Raw genomic sequence first — 23,704 nt, forward strand, 5'->3', positions numbered from 1 at the left:
CACCCAGGGCTGGGCTGCCCTCCTGGGGCTGCTGCCGTTTTCCCTCTTTAACACTTTTAGAAAAAATAAAAAACGAGCGAAGCTCCCGCTGCTTATTCAAGAGCTGTTTGCTTTAATCCCATTCCAGAAATACACTCTCGGCGGTGCCCGTTTGGTACACGCGGTCAAGAAGGGGGAAGAAACGTGTGAAACGGCATTTCTGTGCCCGCGCCGCCCCGTGCCACTGCCAGCTTGACCCGCTGCTTCACCTTCCCCAGTTTGGACCCGTTTTTCTTTCAATGTCACTGCCAAAAGCCAGGGGCAGAAGCCTGGCAAGCCCCTTTCTGGGCTTCTCCCTGCCCCATCCCGGCCCGTGCCCGCGGGATGCTTGGCTCCCGAACACCAGCCGGGCAGACACCTCCGGCACCAAACTCTGCCAGCTCCCCAAACAGGCGGATCTCGGCCCCGGGGCCGCCGACAAAAAGCACCAGTTATAAAAATCCCAGGTTAAGCAAACAGGAAGGCGCAGCCCCGCGCGTCTGCGCTGCCAGGCCGGGGCCCCTTCAAACAAGCCCTGTTTAAAGGCGGCGGGGCTGGCGGCAGACTTGTTGACTCCGGCCGCCTTCCCAACCCGGCCGCTGCCGCCTGGGTGACTTGCGAGCATCGGCAGCGGCGGGACAGGGATGGGGCGGCCGCACAGGGCTGCGCTTGTCCTCGGGGCTGAGTCACGGAGCCCACGGGGCAGCTCCAGCAAGGAGCTATTTTGGGTTTCTCGGCAAACCTGCGGCTTTCTGCAGGCAGGTCCCATACAACGGGGTTTTTATGTGTTACACAGGTTGCTTTGATCTTTTCCCCCCCCTGTAAGAAACGTGTGCAGCAGAACGTGGTAACAAGCACTCGATTATTACAAACCACCCTGGCCAGCTGCTGGCCGCTTCAGACGCCGTCTGCGTTCTGCTTGCTCTCGCTTCCCTCCCGTCGCTGCGATTTGGGCTCCCCAAGCAGCACCCACGCGGTGGGACGATTTGGGGAGACTCCGAAGCAAACAGGAGGGACAGGGGGCATTCAGGGTGAGGCCCCAGGGTGCCTTCCCCAGCCTGGGGACAGTGCCCAGCCCCGGTTTGCCGTGTTGCGCCGGGGAGGAACTGCGGGACAGCTGGACCGTGCCCCGCGGGCAGGACACGCAGCCCAGCCCGGTCATTAACCCGCGGTGAGAAGGTGACAGCCGGGCCCTTCCCAGGGTGCCAGCGAGGGCACTGTGGGGACAGCTGTGCTGGGAATAAAGCGGCTTTGATGGCTCAGTGAGCCGGTCAGGGCTGGTGTGAGGTTGGCAACGCACGTGGGGATGGGATGGAGGAGCGGTGCCCCATGCCAGGCCAGCATCACCTCTGCGTGAGCCGCCTGCTCTGCCTGATGCCGCACCGCAGGGAACCTGAGGCAAGAGACCACCCCAAAATCTCCCTTTGTGCTTCTGCAGCCATCACACAATGCAACAGGCTGGGGAAAGCAACACCAACACCTACCCAAAACTAACTGCAGGATTTGTTCACCTTCTTTTTCCCAAGTTCTAGAGCTGACAATCTCCGAACGCAGCAGCCTGGCAAAAGAAATGGATCACCAGGCACGGCCGTGGCGAGCAGGACAAACAGAAAGAAAGAGAAAAATGAGGAAAACCAGACCACAACAGCAGGTGGACAGGTTGGCTGGGAACCTTCTGTAAAATATGTGTAAACGAGGATACGGATTAAAAAAAATACAGAGAGAGGCAAGAAGTGTAGTTTGTAAGGGAGCTGACTGCTCCCCCTCTTCCCTGGCTGGTCCCCCTTGACCTCGCTCGTCCTCCTCCATCAGTCCCGCACGGGGTACGGCCAATTCCTGTCTTCGTAAAACTTCTTCAGGCCCTGGAGGTTGACGGGGGGGAAGTAAGGGCCGATCCTCTTCCGAATCCACCACCTTCCCTCGCTGGCGTGCTTTCCCCCGGGTTGGCTGAATTTGTACTTGAAGTGCTCCCCTCTGACCCACCTGCAGAGAAACAAAGCACAGATGCTGAGGAGGAGCAGCACCGCTGCCGGGCGCAGGCGGAAAGGTGTCGGACCCTGTTTATGTCCCTGTGGGAGTGGAGGTGTTGAGCCTTTCCATTGCTGGATGGAGAAATCAGCTTGAGGATGCTCAGCCCGGCTGGCTCCCGCATCCCACTGCTCCATCCGTTCCTGGATCTGGCGGCAGCGACGCTGCTGTCCCAGCTGGAGCCAGGCACTGGGGAGCTCCTGGGTTCCTCTGGATACAATTCAGGAACGACGCACAAGGCAGAGGAGCTCTAACACCTCCCCACCGCCGCCACACGCTCCACACGCTTCTCTACAAACAAGTTTGGGGAAAGAAACAAAAAAAAAAAAGCAGGAAAATTTTTTTCTTTTCTTTTCTGAGAGTCACTCTGGAGTATTTCTGCCAGGACATTTTTAGGTACAGAGCCCGCCTCCCACCCCAGCTCTCCCAGCATCCCTCTGCCCCCGCCAGCGGCTGCTCCTTCTGCTCCGCAGCTTATTAGCGGGGCTCCGAGCGCATCTGTTTTCTGGCCGCCCTGGGAGTTGACAGAAAAGGAGATTTTAAAGCAGTGCAGAAAGAAGCATTCATCAGTCTTGCGAAACACATTGGGAGGCTAACCATGCCGCTGGGTTCGGGAGGTTTGGTCCCGCTTGATGTAGGGCATGCTGACAAGAGAAGGAGTAACACCCCGGTCCTCCAGCGCCGCGGTCCCTGTTTGCCGAGTGCATCGCCGCATTTGCTGGATAAGTTCATAAAATAACTCACAATATAAAAATGTCAAAGTCATGTCAATGCTCATTTAAACCTGCTCTGCTTCACTACTAAAATACAAACCCTGCTACTGAGCAGGGCACCGCGCTCCCGCAGCTGCTCGCTCCCGGGGCCGTGCCTCGGGCAGCCGTAAAGTTCCTTCCTACTGCTAAAATAATTAGGGACGCCTCCGAGGTATTTCCCATTAGCTCTCACCTTCCCGACACCCGCGCTCCAACGGGGAGCGGGGGAGATCGGAGGTGATAAGATAAAACTGCATGCAATCACGCGGCCTGCTGCAACCACATCTCAATTTAAACCTTGCAGGGCGCCCAGGTGAGCACTACCGACACGATTCTTCAGACAAAACCCGCTAACGCGGAGCTGCTCCGCGCACCCATCGCTTGCTGCTGACTTGCAGCAACCGGTAGCATCATCTGTTTTCTGATCGTCTCCTGGCTGGGATGCAAACAGGACAAACACCTCCACCTTCCCCGACTCCGCTGAGGACGGAGCAGGGATCCGACAAAGCCCACAGTAACGCGTTTGGAGCTGCATTAGAACTGGGACAGCTCTGACTCAAACCAGTAAGGGCTGGGTGCCACGGGAAGCGTGGGGACGGAGGGGTCCCTGATGCCGTACCGCTCCGCAAACCTGCATCTCATCACCCTGACCGCTGCCTGCAGCTGCTGGCTTCCTTACCGGCCGGGCCATGCCTACGCCCGCTCTCCCCCCTCTTTTCTGAGGCTGCTCACAGTCAAACGGGGGCTGAAGTGTTACTCCCACAGTGTTTACCTCGCAGGAGCACTAAATTTCCTGTTCATAATTACAGCATTACCGAACAGCAACGTTCCCGCGGGGCCAGGTAGCCTGCGGGCTCCTGCCCGGGATGCTCGGAGATTTCCAAGCTGTGTTGCTTGGTTGCTTTCTTGAATTAAAAAAACCCAACATATCTACCTCCCAAAAAACCTTCAGTGGCTTATTAAATTTTCTGTCGGTCCCTCTCCTGCTCGAAGCCTCCCTCCACCTGCCAGACCAGGACTTTTGGGGTTCCTCTTCACTAAGCGACGGCAGAGCACCTACCAAGCTGGCCCCGTCTCCACGTACACCCAGAACACGGGCACAACGGGGTGCCCCACGCAGAAGGAGCTAGCTGCAAACCCCATCTGGCAAAGTCCCCGTTTTCCAGATGAGGACACGGAGCATGGAGAGCAGCTGACTCACCTGAGCTTCCGGGGCAGGCCCAGGAGACCTCAGGAGCTGCCAGGTCTCTGCTCAGGCACGGAAGCGCCTTCTCCCCAAGCCCAGGGACTGTCCTGTCCCCCCTCTGCAATGAAGCTTTCCTCATCCCTTTTGAACGGGCTCGCCTGCTGAGATTAAATAATATCTATCACTGATTTGCTATGATTTTTCCCATATGTTCTCCGTCTATTAAAATGTTTGCTATCAAAGGGAACGGCATGTAAAACTAGAACCGTGCGAGCATTAAAGCCACCACATGCAACTGAAGCTGCATTTTTGTGGCATAAAGTTTGCTTTTCTATCTGACTGCCTTTCAGAGATGAAACCAATCTGAAGAGTCTCCCCCAAGCCCCCCAAACTCGGCCACTCTCTTGTCCCAGCCACGGTTGCTCCAGCGGAGCCATGAGCTGGGGCGTTGGGATGCATGGTCCACGTCAGGATGACAGGATCCACGGAGGAGGAACCTGCACAGCTCCACGGGCTGCGGAGTTTGTAAACTCCACGGAGCTGAGCCGCTCACCCAGTGACAAGCTACAAAGTTCTGGCACACCACAGCCCTCAGCCCTCCGCTGTCCCGCACCGCCAGCGCTTCCCTGGGATTCAAGGCTTGGAGGTTTCCATTCTGGTCCATGGAGGTACCAAAGAGCCTTTACACATGCCAACACATGCTGCAGGATGGAGAAACTGCAGCAGGAATACCTCTGAGCATCACAATACGACAGCAGCATCCAGACCCCGTGCTACCCGTCCTCTCCATCCTTCCCAGGGTTAGAGGCTGAGAGAGAAACACGGAACAATCTGGAACCTGTGAGAATCTTTCCTTGCAAGGCTCATGGATGTAAAAGCTGCCGAGTTTAATACTCACTGGAGCCCCTCATTTCAGGGCTCACAGAGTTTACAAGCTACCCCCGTATTTACAATGTACCTGGGTGCCTGAGCCCCGAAGTTACAAGATTTACCAACTCCTCCAGCGCAGCCTTGCTGGACCTGCTCCCTCCTCTCCAGATTCGGGGAGTGAACGCGCTCCCGCACTAACAGGGCCGAAGCTGTAACACCCCAGAGCCCACCATTTCAGGGCTCACAGCGTTTACAAGCATCACTTAGAGCCCAGCTCGTAACTTGAGCGAGAGGCACGCATGCACGTGCGGTCGCCTGCAGACCAAGGAACCGCTACAGATCACCTCAGCAGCAGTTGCTCGTGTTTTGCACAGCTTTGGGGCTCACACAAAGACCTTCTGGCTGGTGGAAGGGATCCATGGGTCCCTGAGCCCAACTCCGATGAAGGAGACTGTGAGCATGTGTGAACCTTGCTTGCTGCTCTGGAGAAACGGAAAGATCTCCAAGAAGGTCCTGAAGAAGCTATCTGACTTCAGGAGCATCAGGCTGAACCAGGTTGGGTCCCTTACCAGACACATCAGGGCAAAAAAAATAACTTTAAAGACAAGACACAAGATATGGTCAGACAAAGCAAATCGGACATTTCTCCTCCAGGAGACAGAAAACCCTCTCTGCTATGACAGCAACAAGGATGGAGGACAAGGGACAGAAGGGCCCCTTTGGCAGCTTCTCCCAAGCCCAACGGCGATGCCCGGGAAAGGAAGCTAAAAGACGCGCGGCCAAGCGATGGCGCTGATCCTGGTGCGGGTGGCTGGATGCGGGAGGACCCCCCTGCCCTGCACGGGACGCCGGGATCCCCCTGCCCCAGCCTTCTGGGCAAGCCCCCGTTCTCCATCACTACCAGGAGCGGGCAAAGCCACGGCCTCGGGGAGCACAGAAAGGCTAAAAATAATAAGCATTATTTTTTAAATCAATATATTCATCCCGCCAGATGCACGGTAGCAGCTGTGCTGCAGCACTTTTAAGATTCGATCGTATATCAGCCTATTATGACATCTTCCAACTGTACGTGTTAAAAATTAGCAGCAATATTTGAGTTGCTGGGACGGAGGGCTAAATCTCCCAGACAGCTGTAATTAGTTCCAGAGGGTGCAGCTGTCTCCCTGCAACAGCTGAGGGGTTCGAGGGAAAAAACCCGAGCCGGTGGTTTCTGTTAGAATTGATGGCCTGACAGGGCCAGGCGGGCTGGGAGCGGGAAGAAAGAAACCAAAACACGGGGCGTCTTTTCGATTTGGGGTTGGTTTTTTTTTTTTTTATCTGGAGGTTCCCCGCTCCATTGTAAATCAGGGAGCAAGCGGCAGTGGAAAGTACAAATTCATTACAGTAACACAGCCTCCATCATCGGCTCGCAGGCTCGTTCTAGCCCCGTTAGTGGGAGGGATCGTAAATTCATCTCGGCCCACGTTTGCACAATAAGGGCAGTTTTATGGGCTCTTTTTCAACGCCGCTGACTTCTGTTTCTCCAAGGCTCCTGCAAGGTCTGGCCCTGCAGAGCCGGAGCATCCTCAAAAACCTCCTGGGAGATGGGAAAGTGGGTTTATTCCCCCAAGGAAAGGGTAGAAAGGGAGGCTCAGAGGCTCAACCCTTAAACTTTTGTTCAGGACAGCAGAATCATTTCAGTCCGATAACACCGGACATTATAACGCTGATGAGAAATTATAAGATTTTCTTTTAAACTATAATACATAGGGAAAGAAGAAATGAACTGTAATAGAACATTTGACCATGGCGAAACCCAGTGAGAAAGCCAAAAGAACGCGTTTATGCTTTTTCACCTCTGAGGATCCTGTCCCTTCCCAGGGCAATGTCATTGCTGGCAAAGCCACTTTTCAGTGGGAAATTCATACAAAATACTTCACTTCTCTGCACAGAAGACACCAGGGCTGACGGCTGAGATTTGCATTGCTCCCTTATCCTGTCACGCTGCAGGGACCACATGGGTGCTTGGTGGGAGACTGGTCGGTCCTGGCTGGGAAACACCTCAGGGCGAGAGGAAGCACTTGGGATTCAGCAAAGCCAAGTTCAGACCCCGAGGGACTCGCATCCCCATGGAGTATCCCATGGCCAGGAGATTGCTCCCGCCTCTGCTGACGCCTTCTGGGGAGAGACCTCGCAGAACAGAAACATCATTTCCACCCCCATCCTGATGATCCCCATATTTCCCAACAAGCCCACACTCCCTGCCTGCTCCCAAAACCTACAGAATTACCTTTACCCCTTTTGGGGGTGTCCAAGGGAGCAGCTCCCCAAAATTGCCTTCTACACCCTGCAAATACAGCAAAGCCCTTCCCATGACTTGGGTCGCACATCTCCGTGGGTGCCACCAGAAAGCACCTACACCTTCTGCCAGGGTACACGGTGACTCATGCAACGCGAATGGGAAATAAATGGGCAATTAAATAAAAAGCAGAACGCCAAACGCCATAGCCTCCTTGCGTTCCTGCAGCCAGGGAGCATCAAGTGGGAAGCGCTGCCTCCATAAATAACACCCCCGCGACAAATCCAGGTCTTCAGCTACGCGTTGGGGCTTTTTCAACAAAGTGCTACTATAATTGGAATAAAAGTCCTCAAGTGAACATGATTTAATATCAGAGACACCAAACACTTCAGGTCAAAAATCAAAAACTCTTCTTTTTTTTTTTCCCCCCTCCTTCTGAAGGCAAAATCTGATTTTTGTTTTCTTTTATTGTTGCAGTCTGTTTCCATGACTGTGCGTTAAACACTTATTAATTTCTCAGCCAAAGCCCTACCGTTCAGATTTACGACGGCTGGTGTTTTATGAACTATCCGCCGCACAGGAATATTTTGTAAATCGACATTCCCCAAACATCACCGCGCTTGAAGCCCGGCTTCGCACTCAGCTAGGCCGGGCGCTCAACAATGCCCTCATTTTTAATCAGTCACCTGGTTCTCATTTTAAGTTTATCACACTTGAAAAAATACTATAATTTCTAGAGTTGTAAAGAAACCCACAAACTTTGGTCTCAGAAATTTCATTTCGAAGGCATTAACTCATTTTGAAAGTCCCTTGGCTGTTTAAGGTGTAGAGTTTCCATTAACAGAACAAACTCCACGGAGTACGGAGCGTAATGCTCTTATGGAAAACAGCCCCTTCCCCTAATTATTTAGTCTAGCAGGGAATGAAAATAATTAAGTCTCAAAATTCCCCTTAGAGTGGCGGGGGGGTGGAATATGGTAGAAAATGAGCTTTTTTTCCACCTGGCTACTGAAGGGAGCCGCGCGATGGTCGGCCTGATCCGCGGCGGGCCCCGGCTCACGGGCGAGGGTGCGGGGACGCCCTTTGGAAACCATCACAGCTCCAGTCACCCTGAGCCATCTTTTCTTTCCAGGTGTCACCGCTGAGGCTTGAATTTAAGGCTTTTGTTCACAGATAAAAATAAAATTCTAACAAAAAGGTGATCGCTGGCTGCGAGGGCTGCCAGCACTGAGGATGCCCGCACCCAGCACTCAGTTAATAAGGGGTCTGGGTTAAAAAAGTAGATATCCTGCTAATTCCCTCTTCCTACACTTCTTGCACCCAGACCAGAGGGTGCAGATCAATCACTCGGGTTTTGGCCACCGTTCTCCCATCGGAACACACCCGAGGCTGCGCCAGCTGCAAGCACTGCAAGCGTAAACCATGCAGAATTGAGATGGGGCACAAAAACTGAAAAAGAAAAAAAGGTGGTAAATGATCACCGCAGTTTCCTCACCCAGGCGAAGCGCTAACAGCAAACAAGCAATAAATGAAGATATGTAAGAGAGCCCAGCGCAGGATCCGTCCCCGACCTTGCCACCCCAGCGCGAGCACCCCCTGCGCCCCCAGCCCTCGCCTCCGCACACGGGCAAAAATCCGGATGGTGCCAGCGTCCCAGGTGTTTGGGTTTGGCTCGCCAAAACCCGAAACGTGACCTCCAATCCAGGACCTGGTGTGAAACGGGGCATTGGATTTTGGTCTGAGCCAAAACGAGCATTTGCAAATTGTTATTTTTATTCTACGCCACCCAAAAATGCACCAGACCCACGAAAAACTCTTAAAGCAAAGCTAATGCCAGAGCAAAGGCAGCTGACACATAAAACCAGCGCTGGACCCTGCTCTTTTCCTGCTGTAAACTGGCTGCTAAAGAGTGAGAACAGAGGCTGTGCTTCGGTTAAACCACGGTAACGCACGGACCAGGACCCTGCTCCACAAGATCTGCAGCACCCCGTGTCCAGCACGGCATCCACTCACTGACCTGCCTCTACCCCTCTGTGTGCTCTGCAGTCGTTATCCTTTAAAAGCTAGCAAAGATAAAGATTTGCTTTGGGTTTTGCTTTAAATTCCTGAGCATTTCACTTCCTCACCTGTTACAGAATGCAATAAAAAACCATTCCCCACCTGGAGCAATGTGGTGTTATCCCAGCCGTATCCCACTTCGTTATTTTCATTGTAAAACGAGTTCCTGTGTTCAACTGCTTTAATTTTTTTTAACACCACCAATGCCAGAAAGCGTAGCAGAGATGCAGCCCATCCATGGCAAAGTCTCGGAAGGCAAGACGCCATACATATTCTCTTGATTTTTATTCTCGGTCGCAGTCAGTACCAGGAGCTCCGCTGACGGCACTGGGGGACACGTGGCAATAAACGGCTCCGGGATCACCAAATGCTTCTGTCGCCCCATGAACCGCGAGAGCCATTTACTGCCAGCAGCCACCACATGGTCATGGCTTCTGCTGCTGGGCCAGGGGACACCTAATTCAAACTGGCGACGCGGTGTCTAAAGGTCCCAGGTTCTGCTAAACCCGCCTCGGGGTCAGCCAGCACTCAGGACCCACTTATTTCTTCTAGTTTTTCTATTTTTTTAATTAAAAAAGAGCAACGCAAGGGGATGCCCCGCAATGAACACCGCTCAGTGAATTTACGGCACTGAGCCCTGGGGACACGAGCAAAGCTTGGGGACACTCAGTTGCTAAAGCCACCCAAGACAGAGACAATGCAATGCAGTTCTCCAGTCGCTCTTCCAGCTCAGCCTTGCAAGTGATGCCCCAACACCACCTCCCCAAGAAGGTCCTGCCGGATCCCGATGCACGGGCCCTCTCACTGAGCTGGATTTCTGCCTGCTGGGAGCTCCGGTGTTCGTTAGCACCCTAATGAGGCACTGACCACCTTCGCCACGTGAGCAGCGGCGCTGGGGCTGCACCGTGCTCCTTCCCTGGCTGTCAGAAAGGTGCCACCTCCATGGGGCTTGAGCAGCCCCCGAAAAGGAGGTGGCAGGGAGCTGGAGCTCGCTGTCACAAGCCGCAGACCCTACTTTGGCTGACAGATGCACGCACAGTCAAACGAAGGTCCACAAAAAAAAGAAAATGGGAACACAACCCATAGCGAGGAGGCTGCACGTGCTCCTCTCGACACCAAGCCAGACCAGCTGATCGCGCAGCATCAGCGCTCCTCTCACGGAAAGCCAACCCCAGCCCAGCTATCAGAGCTAAAACCCCTCCGCAAACGTTATTAAAGCTGTATCCATCCAGGGCAAGGGCTGCTCCGGCCTAGCCCTGCACGCCTTTTGTAGCAGTAATTAAGAGAGGCTCCCCAGAGCCCTCCTGGACTGCAGCCAAGGCGTCGTTGTTTGTGCGTAACGGATCCGCTGCTTGTGCCACCCAACAAACCGCGACACTGCCCTCCAGCGCGCCCCGAGCTACGAACCAACCTTTACGGGAACGCCGGGGCGGCTGTGAGGCTACGGGCAGGATCGGGCCCCGCACGCCGGAAGCGCCCGCTGGGTCGCTCTGCGATGCTGCACTGATGGGAAAACGGGTTCCAAAATGAGAATATGTGCAAAAATCCCCAAATAACTGTTCTTACAGTGGTCTTGGCTCCTGTCCTTCGAGGGATTATGTGCCATCAGGTGCCACAAGACAAGGCTGGATGCCTGGGAAACCCCAGAAACGTGCTGATTAGAAATACCCACAGGGGATGGTGGGAAACTCTCTCAGCAGCTGTATTCCAACTGGCGTTTCTGCTCTGGTTTTCCTGCAGACTATACAGAGAAATACAGCCAGCTCAGAGCAGAGACCAGTTTGGGTTTATACACCTGGGATGGGTAAATCACCTCAGAGGAAGCGCTTTGGTAAAAGGGGGAAGTTCTCCGTGTTCCAGCTGGAAAAGGCGCCTCTCCTCAGGGTCTGGGGATGCGCCGCGCTGCGGCTGGGGAGCATCAGCAGGGTTCAAGAGGAAGCTCATCTCACACAGGGCTGTGAACCTTCATCCTTGTTTGCAGTGCATCTCAGGAGCCCCAAATTGAAAATATTAGCAAGAGCATAATATTACTTGAGTCGATCCAAAATTCCCTTCAAATGTTTTCTCAGCTAAAAATAACCGTGTCAACAAAACAGACATGTTTGTGAGAAATTTCCTTTTGTAGAAAACCTTGGGGTTTTCATCTGTGCCTTTCACTTGCTGGTGTTTGTTTTGTTTTTTTTTTCTTCACTGAAAACACAAACACTTCCAAGGGAAGTGTCCACAAAAGCCATCGTTTCTGCAGGACTGTGTTGTCTCTGAAATGCCTCAGTAGGCTGGTAGGAATGGTGGGTTTGATCTGAGCCCGCAAAGTGATCATGGTAAAAAAATCTAGAGCTGATGGGCAGGAAACCGCTTCAGCAGTCCCCATTTCTACCCAAGAGAAGCAACACTGAGCCCGTCGCAGACCTGCCTGGGAATGGGCCCAACCAAAGGCTCCTCACATCCCCACCGGCTTGAGAGCCCCAGCTCTTCACGGTGTCCTCCCGTTAAACCTGTCCTCCTGGAAGACCACCTGGGTACCACCAAAGACAAAACCCAACCCATCAGCAGAAACCACGTCTGCACGCCCAAGACAGGAACACCACGGAGCCCGGGTATTTCCAGCTCCCTCTGCAAAACTTGGAGCTTACCGTGGGGGTGCTCTGCCCTCAAACGGGTTCGTTGCCATCAAGGACAAGGTCTCCTCTTCCTGGGCCAGCAGCTTCCCAGCCAAGTGGATTATCCATTCATTCTGCTCATAGGTCTTGGAGAAGGAATAAGAAATACAAACGTTAGGCTTGCCATGCAGCATTATTTGAATCTGCGAGGTCTCGGGGGAGAGATCACAACCAATTCAGGGAGCAAACGCTGAATCTCCCGGTGTTGGAGGGAACGGATCTCATGGGATCCAACACCTTGAGGTCCAGACTGAGACCCTCTGGCATCTGCAGAGAGAACTTCATTGAGCTTGTCTCATCTGGAAATCATTCCTGAGGGTATGGACACAACTGAGGGTGAGCAAGTTGCAAAGGTTTAATGAGCTGTTCGTTAGCCGAGCTGGGACGGCCATGTGCAGGCTCCCAGCTGCAGAGCAGCATCCTCTGTCTCAGCATCCCCAAAGGAATTCACGTCACAGCCGAGGGGGTGAAGAGCCCCAGCACAAGGGAGAAGCCTACAACTGGTGCTGCCAGGAAAGCCCGGCGCGTGGCCCGTCAGGGAGACGCGCAGCACACGCAGCCGTTCCTGGGGCGAGGGGCACCCACGCCCCCGGTTCTCCCCAGCGCCCATCAACTGTGGCTCCTCCTACACCTTGGATCCCAAGTCTCTTTTTGATTTCACAGACCTCTAACACAGCTGGAGTGTCCTTGCCAATTCTGCATCCCAAATACTTGATTTCAGTAATTTCTTTCAGCAGCAAGCTCCACGGAGAAGCAGTAACAGCATGTTTTGAAATGACAATCCGTCCACCACCTAAAAACGGGTTGCTTTCTCCTACTGTAGTATCACAGAGAAAAAAAAAACACTTCTCTATTCCCAGTTCCGTTCTCTCGCATCCTCTTTGCTCCCTTTAGTCTCACCTGGCCTCTCCACATCCCGTATCTACGCCGCTCCCTCGGCCACGCAGCTCTCGGGAGCCGCAGGCCACGCCGCGGCAGCAGAACCTGACCGCGTTTCCCTCCCTCCGGGAATCCAGGCGCCTCATGCTCTTCGCAGGGGTTCTTGCCGAGGCTTCATAAAAAGCATTTCCCCTTGTGCTGACTTTCTGTGCCTTATACTTCCATCAAGATTTTTTTCCCCCTCCCTTTTCACTGTGTACCTAAATGGCTTTTTTCATGCAAGCAGTAGGGGACACTGTGGGAAAGCGAAACCCGCAGCCGCACCTGAGGACTGAGACTGATGCAGAACACCAAGGCAAAGCTACTTTGCAAATCTTTTCTGATGGGAAAGTTTGTTATTTCCGTCGCTAAGGGAAACGGAGGAGAGAAACGAGATGGAAAACACCAAGCACTGGTGGGAAGGCCCGTCAAGCGGCAGCTCTACCTCGCAGGGTTTCTGACCCGTGCTCATCGCGATTGAGAGGAAAACCACAGTTATTCAAGCCAACAGCTTTTTAAAGAAAGATTACCCTCCCCATCGCCTGCTTCCGGCCTGCCTCGCCGTGCGGCCTGTCCTGCCTGCACCACCGACACGGGTGGGTGCTGGAGCCAGGGGTTTCCCACCGCCAGCCTCGTGCCACGCTCTGACCACGTTCAACCTCCGGCGCATCCCCCTCTCCCCCGACATCCTGAGCCGTCCCATCTCCCATCTCCCAGTCCCCTTCCCGGTGGGTGGTGGCGGCTCTGGAGGAGGAACAGGGCAACCTCAGCCACCACAGGACCGGGGTCACCGTGGCCCCCATGCCGCGGTCAGCCCTGCAGCTGGGAGCTTGGCATCACGCGAGACGTTAAACACAAACCTTGCAGGACTGGCAATAGCCCCATCTCTGCCGCGAGTCCAACCGCCTTGCGCTGCACGGGATGACCCACGCAAAGATGCCCAGCCGCACCCAGTGACTCCGCGCCCCTCGGCTCGGCAATGCCCGAGATGCTCGGCTCCGGCCGCACTTTGGGAGGGCGGGTGCCAGGCTGAGACCTGCAGCCCAGGGCATCCTCAGCTGTGAGCAGGGACCTCCCGAGAGGCGCGACACCAACTGCAGATGATCAAATATCATAAGACAGACCTTCGGCGTCCCGTGCCTCCCTGGAGATCCCTTTTTCAAGAGCCCTGCATGATTTTAAGCGCTATTTCTACAAAGGCCTGGGAGGAGCGTGGGTTCCTGTATGCAAGTTGGGGAGAAGCTGGAGAACAGAAACAGAAATCACCAGACTCCCAGAGCCAGATCCTCCTTTGGAGGATCCCAAATCTTCAAAACCTGATCCAAAACCACGAGGCTCTCTAACGCTGGAGTCAGCTCCCTGGCCCACATGGTTTCCAAATTGTTAATTAGCAGCTCCATGCGCGTGAGAGCTGGACTTCTGGTTTGTAAAGTGTTTCTCTTGTAAAATTTACAACATGTCTGGCCCCAGCAAAGTCTGCGGTGAGAAATTTCCACCCTGGTGCAGCCCCCCACACTCCCCCCAGCAAGCAGGCTTAGGTATCGCCCGCCGCTGATGCTGGGAGCACGCAGGGGCCAAGCTGCACGAACAACCGCGCTGTTTAACTCGTTACTCTGTAAAGCGATAAGGTGGGAAAGGGAGGAAAAAAGAGTCCAGGAGATGTGGGCTGCGTCCAGGGAAGCGTCAGGTCGTGGGGCAGGAAGGCGACAATTCCTCTGTCCGTGGTTCTAGCGAGAGCTAGACCCAAACAGTTTGCAGAGCCGCGGCAGTCAGGATGGAAGGGATTTGCCTGGCGCTGCGCTCCTGCTTCTGCCAGCCCTGAGCGTGCAGAGCAGGAGAGTCAGGGCTTGAACCATCCAGTGGGTCAAGAAAAAAGCCAGGAGAGATGCGCCCGCTGCTTTAGGGCACGCATGCGTGCACACAGTGGGCTCATCTTTAGGTTCTGGATCTTGACGGAGCACAAAGACACGCGGCTGGGGACTGACCCCGCACCAGCGACGCAGGTCCCCGGGCTGCCGTCTCCATCGAGATGTGGGCATGGACCGTGACTCCCACACCCACCTCCTGCCCTCCAAAAGCTGAGGTTGCAGCTCCCCTTGTGCCATGCAAGGCCCGTGCCGGACCCACGCTGGGATTACTGGGGAACCAGTGACCCGCACAGCCAGCTGCCGAAACGCGCCCCGAGCTGCACGGCTTACTATCCGACCCTGAATAGAGCAACCCCGGGGAGATGCAGCCCACCATGGGTGTGGGCAGGACTGCCTCCTTTATCTTTTGAGAGTGTCCTTTCTGTTTTAGCACAGAAAGCAACTAAGGAACCTAAACACACAAAAGCCCCATCATCAACCCAACCAAGATGCCTGAGAACCACCTCCCGGGAGCAACGCTGCCCAGAGAGCCCTCCTCGGCCGCTCATACTCTGCCCTCTCCACTGACACGCTTCACCAGTGCGTAAACATGGCGTTCTCACCTCGAATACCTTAACTTGCAGTATTTAATAACTTCACAGAATTTAAAACCAAATCACCGCTAAGTCAGGCACCAGCAAGGAGCTGGGGGCAAACCAGACGCAGTAGCGACAAAACTTCTGCAGAGATAAAGTAGAAGAGAATATAATCACGGCAAAAAACACACATAAAACCCACCCGGCGCTACAGGGAACATGTTCCCAACTGAAATAATAATAATAAGAGCCCTTTCCTCTAGCTTTAATTGGTCATTTAATGAAAAAGGACTGTGGATTAGCGTGGCGTTTTATTGAATCTCGGTGCTGGCACAGGCGCGCGGGAGGAGGTAAGTATGAGATGCACATGTGGAAACAGCTGGAAACTTGGCACGGGAGCCCCGCATTATTATTTCACGTGGTCGGGAGCCCGGCACGGCCTCCCACCGGCGTCGGTGCACGAGGGCGGCTGACAGAGGGGTGGGGAGGTTCGCGTTTCCCGTGCTATGTCGTAAGGGGCGGTTTGTGCGTCACAGCCTGCCCGCTGCGGGGACGTGCAGCGGTGACTCCGCCGCCCTGGGTATTTTCACCCAATATTCACAGGGCTGTTTACACTGCTCTTTCTGCTTCTGCAGCTCAGCAAAGTCAACTGTTGCTGTTTAGGGAACTCGAGCTATGAGCTGGAGGAATACTAACTCACGTCCCACAGAAAAGAGGGCACAACTAACGCAACCTTTGGCTTTGTTTATAATATTCCAGCTCACCGCGTTTGCTGCTGTCCTGCTACCCAAGCGACTGAACCAAGGAAAATCAAAGGCTGTGTCAGGTCACATCACTTCTCATTGTCCCAAATAACCACAGCTCTTTCTCTCTATTCATGTCCCAAAGAGACAAGCCATTTCTCCACAGGTCTGGCTCAACGTCTAGTGTTTCAACGGGGGCAGTTTCTCAAGCCTGACTAAAAGCCATCCCTGGGCCCATCCTTTTGGAAAAGGCTCGGGAAAGCAGCAGGTCCCCGGCGGAGGCAGGTGCAAGGCAGAGTGCAGCAGGTCCGGGCCGAGGAACAGGAGGTGCAGCGGCACTTTGGAACCGGCTCCCTGATCTCGCGTACATGGGGAAATCGCGCACCTGGCACAGCTCCCACATCACCTCTGCGTTGGGAAAGAAAAGTCACTTTGTTCCAGAACAGAGCCGAGGCAGGGACGCACGACAGCCGCTGCAGACAATAATCTCTCCCTGCACAGACGAGGTCTTGCTCGCTGTTTATCCCATCCACGGCACGATACGCTATCAGTCTCCTCTGGGTTTCTGAGCGCTCCCATCACGACGCCGCTACGGGAGGTGAGCGTGCCCGGGATCCAGCCCGCACTTCGCCCGAGTGCAGCCTGGGGGGTTGAAATTACTCCTGTTCACGAGGAGGCAGCTAATCACAGTTAAAAGAAGAAAATAAAATTCTTCCACGCTGAACATGGACCAAAGTGTATGAATGCTGCAATGGAAAATGGGAGCGAAGTGAGGTCTGTATTTTTAGAGGGGGAAGAAAGGAAATGTAAAAGGCTGTGCGTGGTACACTGCACATGAGGTTTAGGTTTTATTGCGTTACTCACACCTCCTCCTCCATTCTTCTACCACACGGCTTTTTCCTGTAAGCACCTTCTGGCTGGAAGACCGAGATAACAGAGGCTTGAATAAAATATTTTACAAAAACATTAATCTGCCTCCTCTATAAATAGGGTTACTTTTTCCCAGCTCTTCCAGTTCGCGTGCGATAACGTGCAGTCTCCGTCACAACTGCCTGGTACCACCTGGGGGAGATCCTCAGAGCATCAATCCCCTCGCTGAAGTTTCTCTCTTCTCTTAGGAAGGCAGCTGAAGCTTATTTATAAAACTTCCACATCCTATCTGGAAAACACACATTGCTTCTCAGTCCTTGAGAAATGCTGCTCTGCGATGGGTTCACTGATGGTTTGCGGAGCCCTGAAGGACACAGCAACACGGGCCTCCCAGTCCGAGCGGCTTCTGTGCCAGTCCCGGCGTTCAGAGACTCCTGGAGCAGCTTCAAGGAACAACGAGGTGCAACAAGACACTGGGCTTTAGAAAACAATATGAAGACGGCATTAGCTTTGTTGTTTTTTTAGTAGTTATTATTTGGTAAGTACCAAGAGCGTCCCTTCGTGCTGGCCAAATGCAGCCCCCAAACAGAATAAATAACCTTCATGCCGTGGGAAGGAGGGGAAAAGCCTTCCCTTTGATTTTTCTTTATTCAGCGTGCTGAAGGCTTTCCACTGCCGAAGAACAAATCTTTGCTGTGATAAACAACTGGCTTTTGTATAGCCCAAGACATCCCGCTACCAGGAAAAGTGACCAACTTGAAGCCCCAAAACTATGAGCAGTGTTTAGTTTTCTGGTTGCTATTTATTAACGATGCTGAATCCACCCACAGCCTGCCAAAAACAGGAATTTTTTTTGTACCAGTGGCACAGCGTAGCTCAGTTCTGGGTTGTGATGGCTGGGCTCTTTCCACAAATGCCCACCATAAACGAGAAATCAAATAATTACAGGAGCATTGCCATCAGGAGCCGGAGGACAGACAAAGCTTTACCAATTTGCCTCCAGCTCCTGTAAAAACAAGATGTCTTTGCACTAACACAATAAAGTGTCAAGAGGTGAAAGTTTTTCCTGATGTTTAACCTGAATTTTCTTGAGATTAAACCATATTCTGCCATTTCATCCATTATTTCCTCCCTTCTCCACAGGGCGATGAAAACCGGATTGCTGCTTTCCTTTTGCAGTAGGTTTTCACCAATCCAAACCTGTTTTGACATCCCGATGCTCATGCAGATTTGTTCTCTGTGCCGTCGTGGGAAAAGGTTTCTGCACCACTGTTCTTCCTGCCAGTCCCCTTCTGCACCCTTGCCAGTTGCCTGCATCCTTCCCGAAGCGGGTGCTCGGCTGAGCGTAGCGGGAGGGTGACACCATGCACGCCAAACGCCTGCTCGCCCATCACGGCATCGCGTTTGCCTCCTCACAACGCCTTTTCACAAGCGCACTCACCTTGTGATTCACTCAGCTCAAGGGGTTTCCTTGGACCACTGTGCTCTGCTCCATCCCGTCCCGGGGTCCTGCCCACGTGCAGCACCGCGCTCCCCTCTCTGCTTGTCCAAAACCAGCAAGATCGCCGGGCTTTTAGACCTTGTCCTCCATCACACTCACAGCTTGGTGGCATCTCCAAGCGCATGGTGCCGTTCTTTCCAACTAGCAGTAACTCCTCTTAAAAATGCACACATGGCACTAAGTTGGCTTGACCTTGGTTGAAATTGCTCCGGTGGAGGTAAGTGATTGGGAGTGACCAGCGACAAGCCTCTGAACGTCAGCTCCTGACCGACAGCCATGTTATTTTTGTGGAGACCACCCCAGCCCACTTTGCAGGCAGGGGACCAGGTTACCAGCTGGGCGATGGAGCAAGGGGAGACCCCGAGGTGGCTGCTGAGAGACAACTGAAGGGGGTCACACAGAATTCCGCACGCCGTGGCCGGTCGGTGGGAGTTTTTCCCCTCCTGCAGACGGGAAGAAGCAACGCAGACATGTTTCTGGACGGGTTATGTCCCTGCCAGAACTAAATGAAGGGCTTCGATTCAGAGCTACAGCACCCTCGGGACGGCGAGACACACGGAACAAAGAGGGGATTTAGAAAACAAGTGAAAAGGCATATTATATTTAGATAATAAAATTAACATCATGAAAATGGTTTCCTGGAAAATAATGCCATGTTACATTACATATAATTATGGTGCTACTGGAATGGTAATTAAGAGGCAGTCAACTAATAAATTGCAATTCAGAGGTGAGGCAGCACCGCGGCTCCTCCCATTCCCGCGCCGGGGCCGTGCCGGTAGCTCCCGATCCGCGCTGGCCCGTGCCAGCCGTGCCGAGGGCTTGGCTCTGCCATGCGCCGGCTCCTCAAAGCGAATCTCGCACTACAGCAAAGGCGTAAAGTTTCGCAGGAAACCCCGAGCGGAGAAAGGCGTCGTACGTCAAGCAGTGATGAGGTGCAAAGAGGAACCTGTCAGGAGCAGCACAAAGGGATGGTAAATATCTTCCCCCCAACTCCTCGGCTTTTCCGCAGGCTGTCAGAGCGGGAGCTGTCAGCTCCTTACCTGGCCATCACCACCGAACTGCAAAACCAGCCCGCGGAGCGACGGGGCAGATGGCGAGCAGCGGCGTAGAACAAATCCAGAACTTTAAAAAACAAATTAAATCTAATCCAGAGGCTGAAGTAACTTGGTTTTATGGGCTCTGTAAACTACTGTACGGGGTTTGCAAAATTTGCCTGGCTTCACAAACTTCTTCTAGGGTTTCGACTTCTGGTTTCTCATCCTTTCTGCAGCTCTGCGTGACTCCAGTCTGAACAACAGCCCAACGACGGCGACGCCGGGGGTGAAGCCTTCCCAGGGCTGAGAGCTGGCACCGAACACACAGCTCACAGCTCTCAAACAAACGTTCGGCCACTCCAAATGGGCTTGACTTCCAGGCTTCAGCAGGTATTTACACGCCTGGACATCCAGATTTGAAAACACTTGCTGCGCGTGAGCTACTTGCCTTCCTCTTGTTTTCAACAGCCACCCTCGCTTTTCAGAAGGGATTCTTTTCTCTTTTCTGCATCTTTCGTTAATATCGCTTTTAAGCAGGATCTGAAATAGCTTCACAGAGACCTGTGTGCACCGGGAGGCCACGGGGAAGGGGCAAGAGACCAATTTCTGCCCAGTGCTACCACCGCAGGGAGGTGACGGACGCATTGCGGGGCTCCCACCCGAGCGCGAGGCCTGCACCTTCCTCCTGCCAGTGCCCCAGCCCACAGCGCTAATTGTGCTAATTGGCTGCTGCGGAGAGACGTCATCCTTTGGTTTTAAATCTGAGATCACTTCAAAGCCTTCAGAAACAACCTTTGGTGGGGTGAGCTGGATTTCTCCTCCACGGCCGGAGCCCCCCAAAACGCAGTCAGATTTAAACCAGCAGCTCCTGTTCGGCCTCCTGCACCTTTCCGTAACGCCGGGCACCGCTGCTGGCTGGAGTTTTAGCCTTTGCTGCCGGTTTGCTGAGGGATAAGCATACCTAATGCAGATTAAATGAAATTCCAGCAGACAAAAACTAGCGGGGTAAATATAAAACCATGGCCAAGGAGCCATGGTTATGTCATCGCTGAGGAATCCAAAAGGCGCCTAAATGAAAACACCACAAAGAAAGCAAACAGAGAAGTTTGGGGCAGGGGGAGAGGGGCGAGGGAAGAGGATACACCAGGAGAGGACACACGAACAAGGAGAAAAGCCCAGGGCAGCCTGCGATGGGTTTGCCTCACGCCACTGCTTTAAGCGCCGGTTTTGTAAAACCCAGTCCAAGTGCTCACACTCACGCGAATGAGATTTTGCAGAATAGGCTAAAAGATACGCAAGAATTAATTTTGCAAGTCTCTTCCTCTCTTCTAATTTATAGCTGCCGGATGTTTGCGGATACCACGTGGGGAAAATATTTTGAGGGACCCTATGCCCATATTTAGGCAGGTGGTCCCCAGGGGTGTCCCCAGGAGGGATGCGGGCTCACGCCAGCCGATGGAGCGGGCAGCTGGGGACGCTGCCAGCCCCGGCGAGTTCCTGGCACCCCTGAGGCAGCCTCTGCCCCGAAGTGCCACCGCTTCACGAGGCAGGTGCAGTCCAGGGGCTTTCTTGCTCTTGTTATTGCTGAAAAACAATTACAAAGCCTCACATAAAATTTCCCAGAGTTTCACTACACTAGCAGCACACGTCCTTTAGGAACACAACCTTATTTTTTCTAAACGTAATTAACTTAGCCGGGGCTTCAAATATCCCCTCACCCACCCCAGCACACAGTAAATCCATACGAATTGTTTTTCCTGGTCTGGGAACACCCAGGGCTCAGGACACCCAAAGCACATCGTACCTGGAAGGCAGCGAACCACATAAGCCAGTCCAGGCGGTAGTGGTAGGGGGTGATAAAGCACGGCCTCCTCCTCAGGTCCCCGGGCTTGCATTTGAAGTCGTACTCCTCCCAGACAGCAGTGGGGTCATTGGGATCCAGGCTGGACGTCCCCTGAAGGACAACTTCTGTTCTCTCCTTGGTAATGCTGCGGGACACAACGTGAGATTGTGATTTGTCTCAAGTAACGTAAAATGCTAGCTCATGAGAGTCAACATGGCAACATGAGTTAACGGCCTCGTGGTACAGTTGGATCCTGATGGGCTGAGCTGCAGACAAGCTGCCTATCCGGCAGACTCTTCTCTCTCCTGCAGCGAAATAACACGGAAAACTCCAAGTTTCATGACCTACCAGGCTCGCCTCCATCACACTGCAGTTGGGTCAGTCCAAGGACCATGGCCCAAAAATGACGATTCCTACTGGAATCGATGGGTCTGTCTTTCTAGGTCAGAGTCTAACACTTGTCCAAGAAACTGAGAGAATATAACGACTGTTTCCCAAGTCCCACATGAGCATCTTCCCCATGTTTCTGAAGAAAACCTTTGTTCCAGTTACTCCGAGGACTCCCATGATACAAGAGCTCTCAGACTACAAGCTCTTGGTGATACGAGAAAGAAGAGATGAGAGTTGGTCCAAAACACAGCACCATCTCCAAGTTTTTAGCAGGCACCATGTGCAAAAATACAGGCTTGTAAGTGGCACGTGTGGCTGCCCTAAGGGCACGGCCATCGCTGATATCTGCAGGGGAAGTTTCACAGGCGACGGCGCACAGAAATCCTGCTCTGCGTTTCGAAGGGCTGGCCCCAAGACCTCCAGTGCAGGCTCAGCAGAGCAGGTTCCAGCTGGGACCACTCCAGCATCCCTTTTGTGTGCCTGGCTCTCCCCGCGGCGCTGCTGGCCACGGGGTGCTGAGCTCCAGCTTGAGCCTTGGCCACGGCAAAGGGCAGGACACGCTCACCATGAACCCAGGTCAAGTGGCTGCAGCTGCTTGAGCCTGGGGGAGGTGGCTGGCCCCATTCGGGGCACCCCCCGGGAGCTGACTCATAGGGCACCATTAACAGCCGACTCCACGTGCCCAAACATTTCACCATCCCGGCTGGAAGACAGGTCTCATGGAGCTATTACTCAGCAAGAGGAGGAGGAGGAGGTAACGTGTAAGCCAATGCAAACCAAGCCAAGAAAAGCAGAAAATGAAAACAGAAAAGCCCCCCATACCCAGTCAATGTAGAGAAACTTGGTTAAAAAGGACCCCAGCCTTACGGCAGGTCACGGCAGCCGTTGCTGCTTGGCTGGACTCTCTCTACACAGCACGGTGGTAGAGCAGTGGGGACAGCAAATTCTGCAGGCCACGGAAAGCCCACATGAAAACACCATCACCAAGTTCTCAATGACCTGTCAGTGACGCTCGCCTGCACTGGAGAGCTGTTTTCCATAACGAACACAACTGCGTAAAACTGTGCCTATCAAAGCTCTCCAGCTTCCAACACCCTTTTAATTTTTTACTACTTTGGTCCCATCACCTCCAATACAAGAAACCAAAAGTTTGGAAACACAAAGCTTCCACCTTCTCCCCCGATGGCTTCCAGCAATAGATGCTTACAACTCAAGGAACGTTGCACGTCTCAGCTTATAATTGTTACCTATGTTTAATAGATTTCTGAATTCTCCAGCCAAGTTCCATATTATACGCTGGGTTGAGTTATGAGCCGTGGCCAGGTGCCCAATGGTTGGAAACACACTGTAAATCAGGGACACCAAATTACTAATAAAAGTATGTTCCTACTGTGTGATTCAAAATATGTCAAGTTTCACATAATCGTATATTCATTATAAGCTGCAATCCTCTTTTTATTGGTTTACATAGGCTGGAATTACAAACATATTACAGCAGCATTTCATCACATGCTCTTTAGGTTCTGGTAACTGTTGAAACAGAAACCATAGGCTGAAGAAGAAAAAGAACAACAACCCAAAAAAAACAATCTCCCGTAGCGTCACCACTCCAGCTTTCTAAGAGGTTTAGGGGTTATTTCTCCCTCTCTCTCAAAAAAGAGAAACTTCAGCATTTTCCACAACTTTCTAGTGTTGACACTTTTAATCATGTTTTTTTTCTAACTCTTCTCTTTCCACAGAAATTTCTGCTATTTGAAAAACTAGGGAAAATATCATGTTAACTCAATGTGTTCCAGGTGTCCTCTGCATCTCCAGTGCTGACAGTGAGACCTGCTCCTCCCCTCCACCATCCTCTCAACAGCCAGCCTGCTTCGCCTTTCATAAAACCTCTTTAATTACTGTTGGCTTCTCCCGTGGGACCTCATCCAGAGCCCACTAACCCGAGAGCTGCCCACCCCACCCCTCAGCTCAGGCCTCTGGGGAACGCCCCACGGCCACCACAGCGAGGCGGTGGTGAAGCCAGAGGTCCACGCAGAGAAGACTGGCCCTGTTGTTGCCCCGGGGCAAGCTGTTCTGACCAATCCCTGTTTTTCAGCATTTTTTCCATTG

The 23,704-nt window shown here is 53.2% G+C and overlaps 1 protein-coding gene across 1 annotated transcript in view; it reads right to left on the reverse strand.

Annotated features, from left to right (window-relative positions):
- Positions 1–1,095: 1,095 nt before the first annotated feature.
- LMF1 (lipase maturation factor 1) overlaps positions 1,096–23,704 on the reverse strand; it is a 184,867-nt gene continuing 162,258 nt past the window's right edge. Inside the window, exons 9-11 of the mRNA XM_086760184.1 lie at positions 21,167–21,350; positions 11,824–11,936; positions 1,096–2,001 (exon numbers count right to left, since the gene is read on the reverse strand). Coding sequence (XP_086616310.1) covers positions 1,827–2,001; positions 11,824–11,936; positions 21,167–21,350 — 472 coding nt within the window. The 3' untranslated portion in view covers positions 1,096–1,826. The remainder of the gene's footprint in view (positions 2,002–11,823; positions 11,937–21,166; positions 21,351–23,704) is intronic.

This window comes from Chlamydotis macqueenii, chromosome 15, assembly GCF_036417535.1.
Source record: "Chlamydotis macqueenii isolate bChlMac1 chromosome 15, bChlMac1.mat, whole genome shotgun sequence".
NCBI classification, from domain to species: domain Eukaryota; kingdom Metazoa; phylum Chordata; class Aves; order Otidiformes; family Otididae; genus Chlamydotis; species Chlamydotis macqueenii.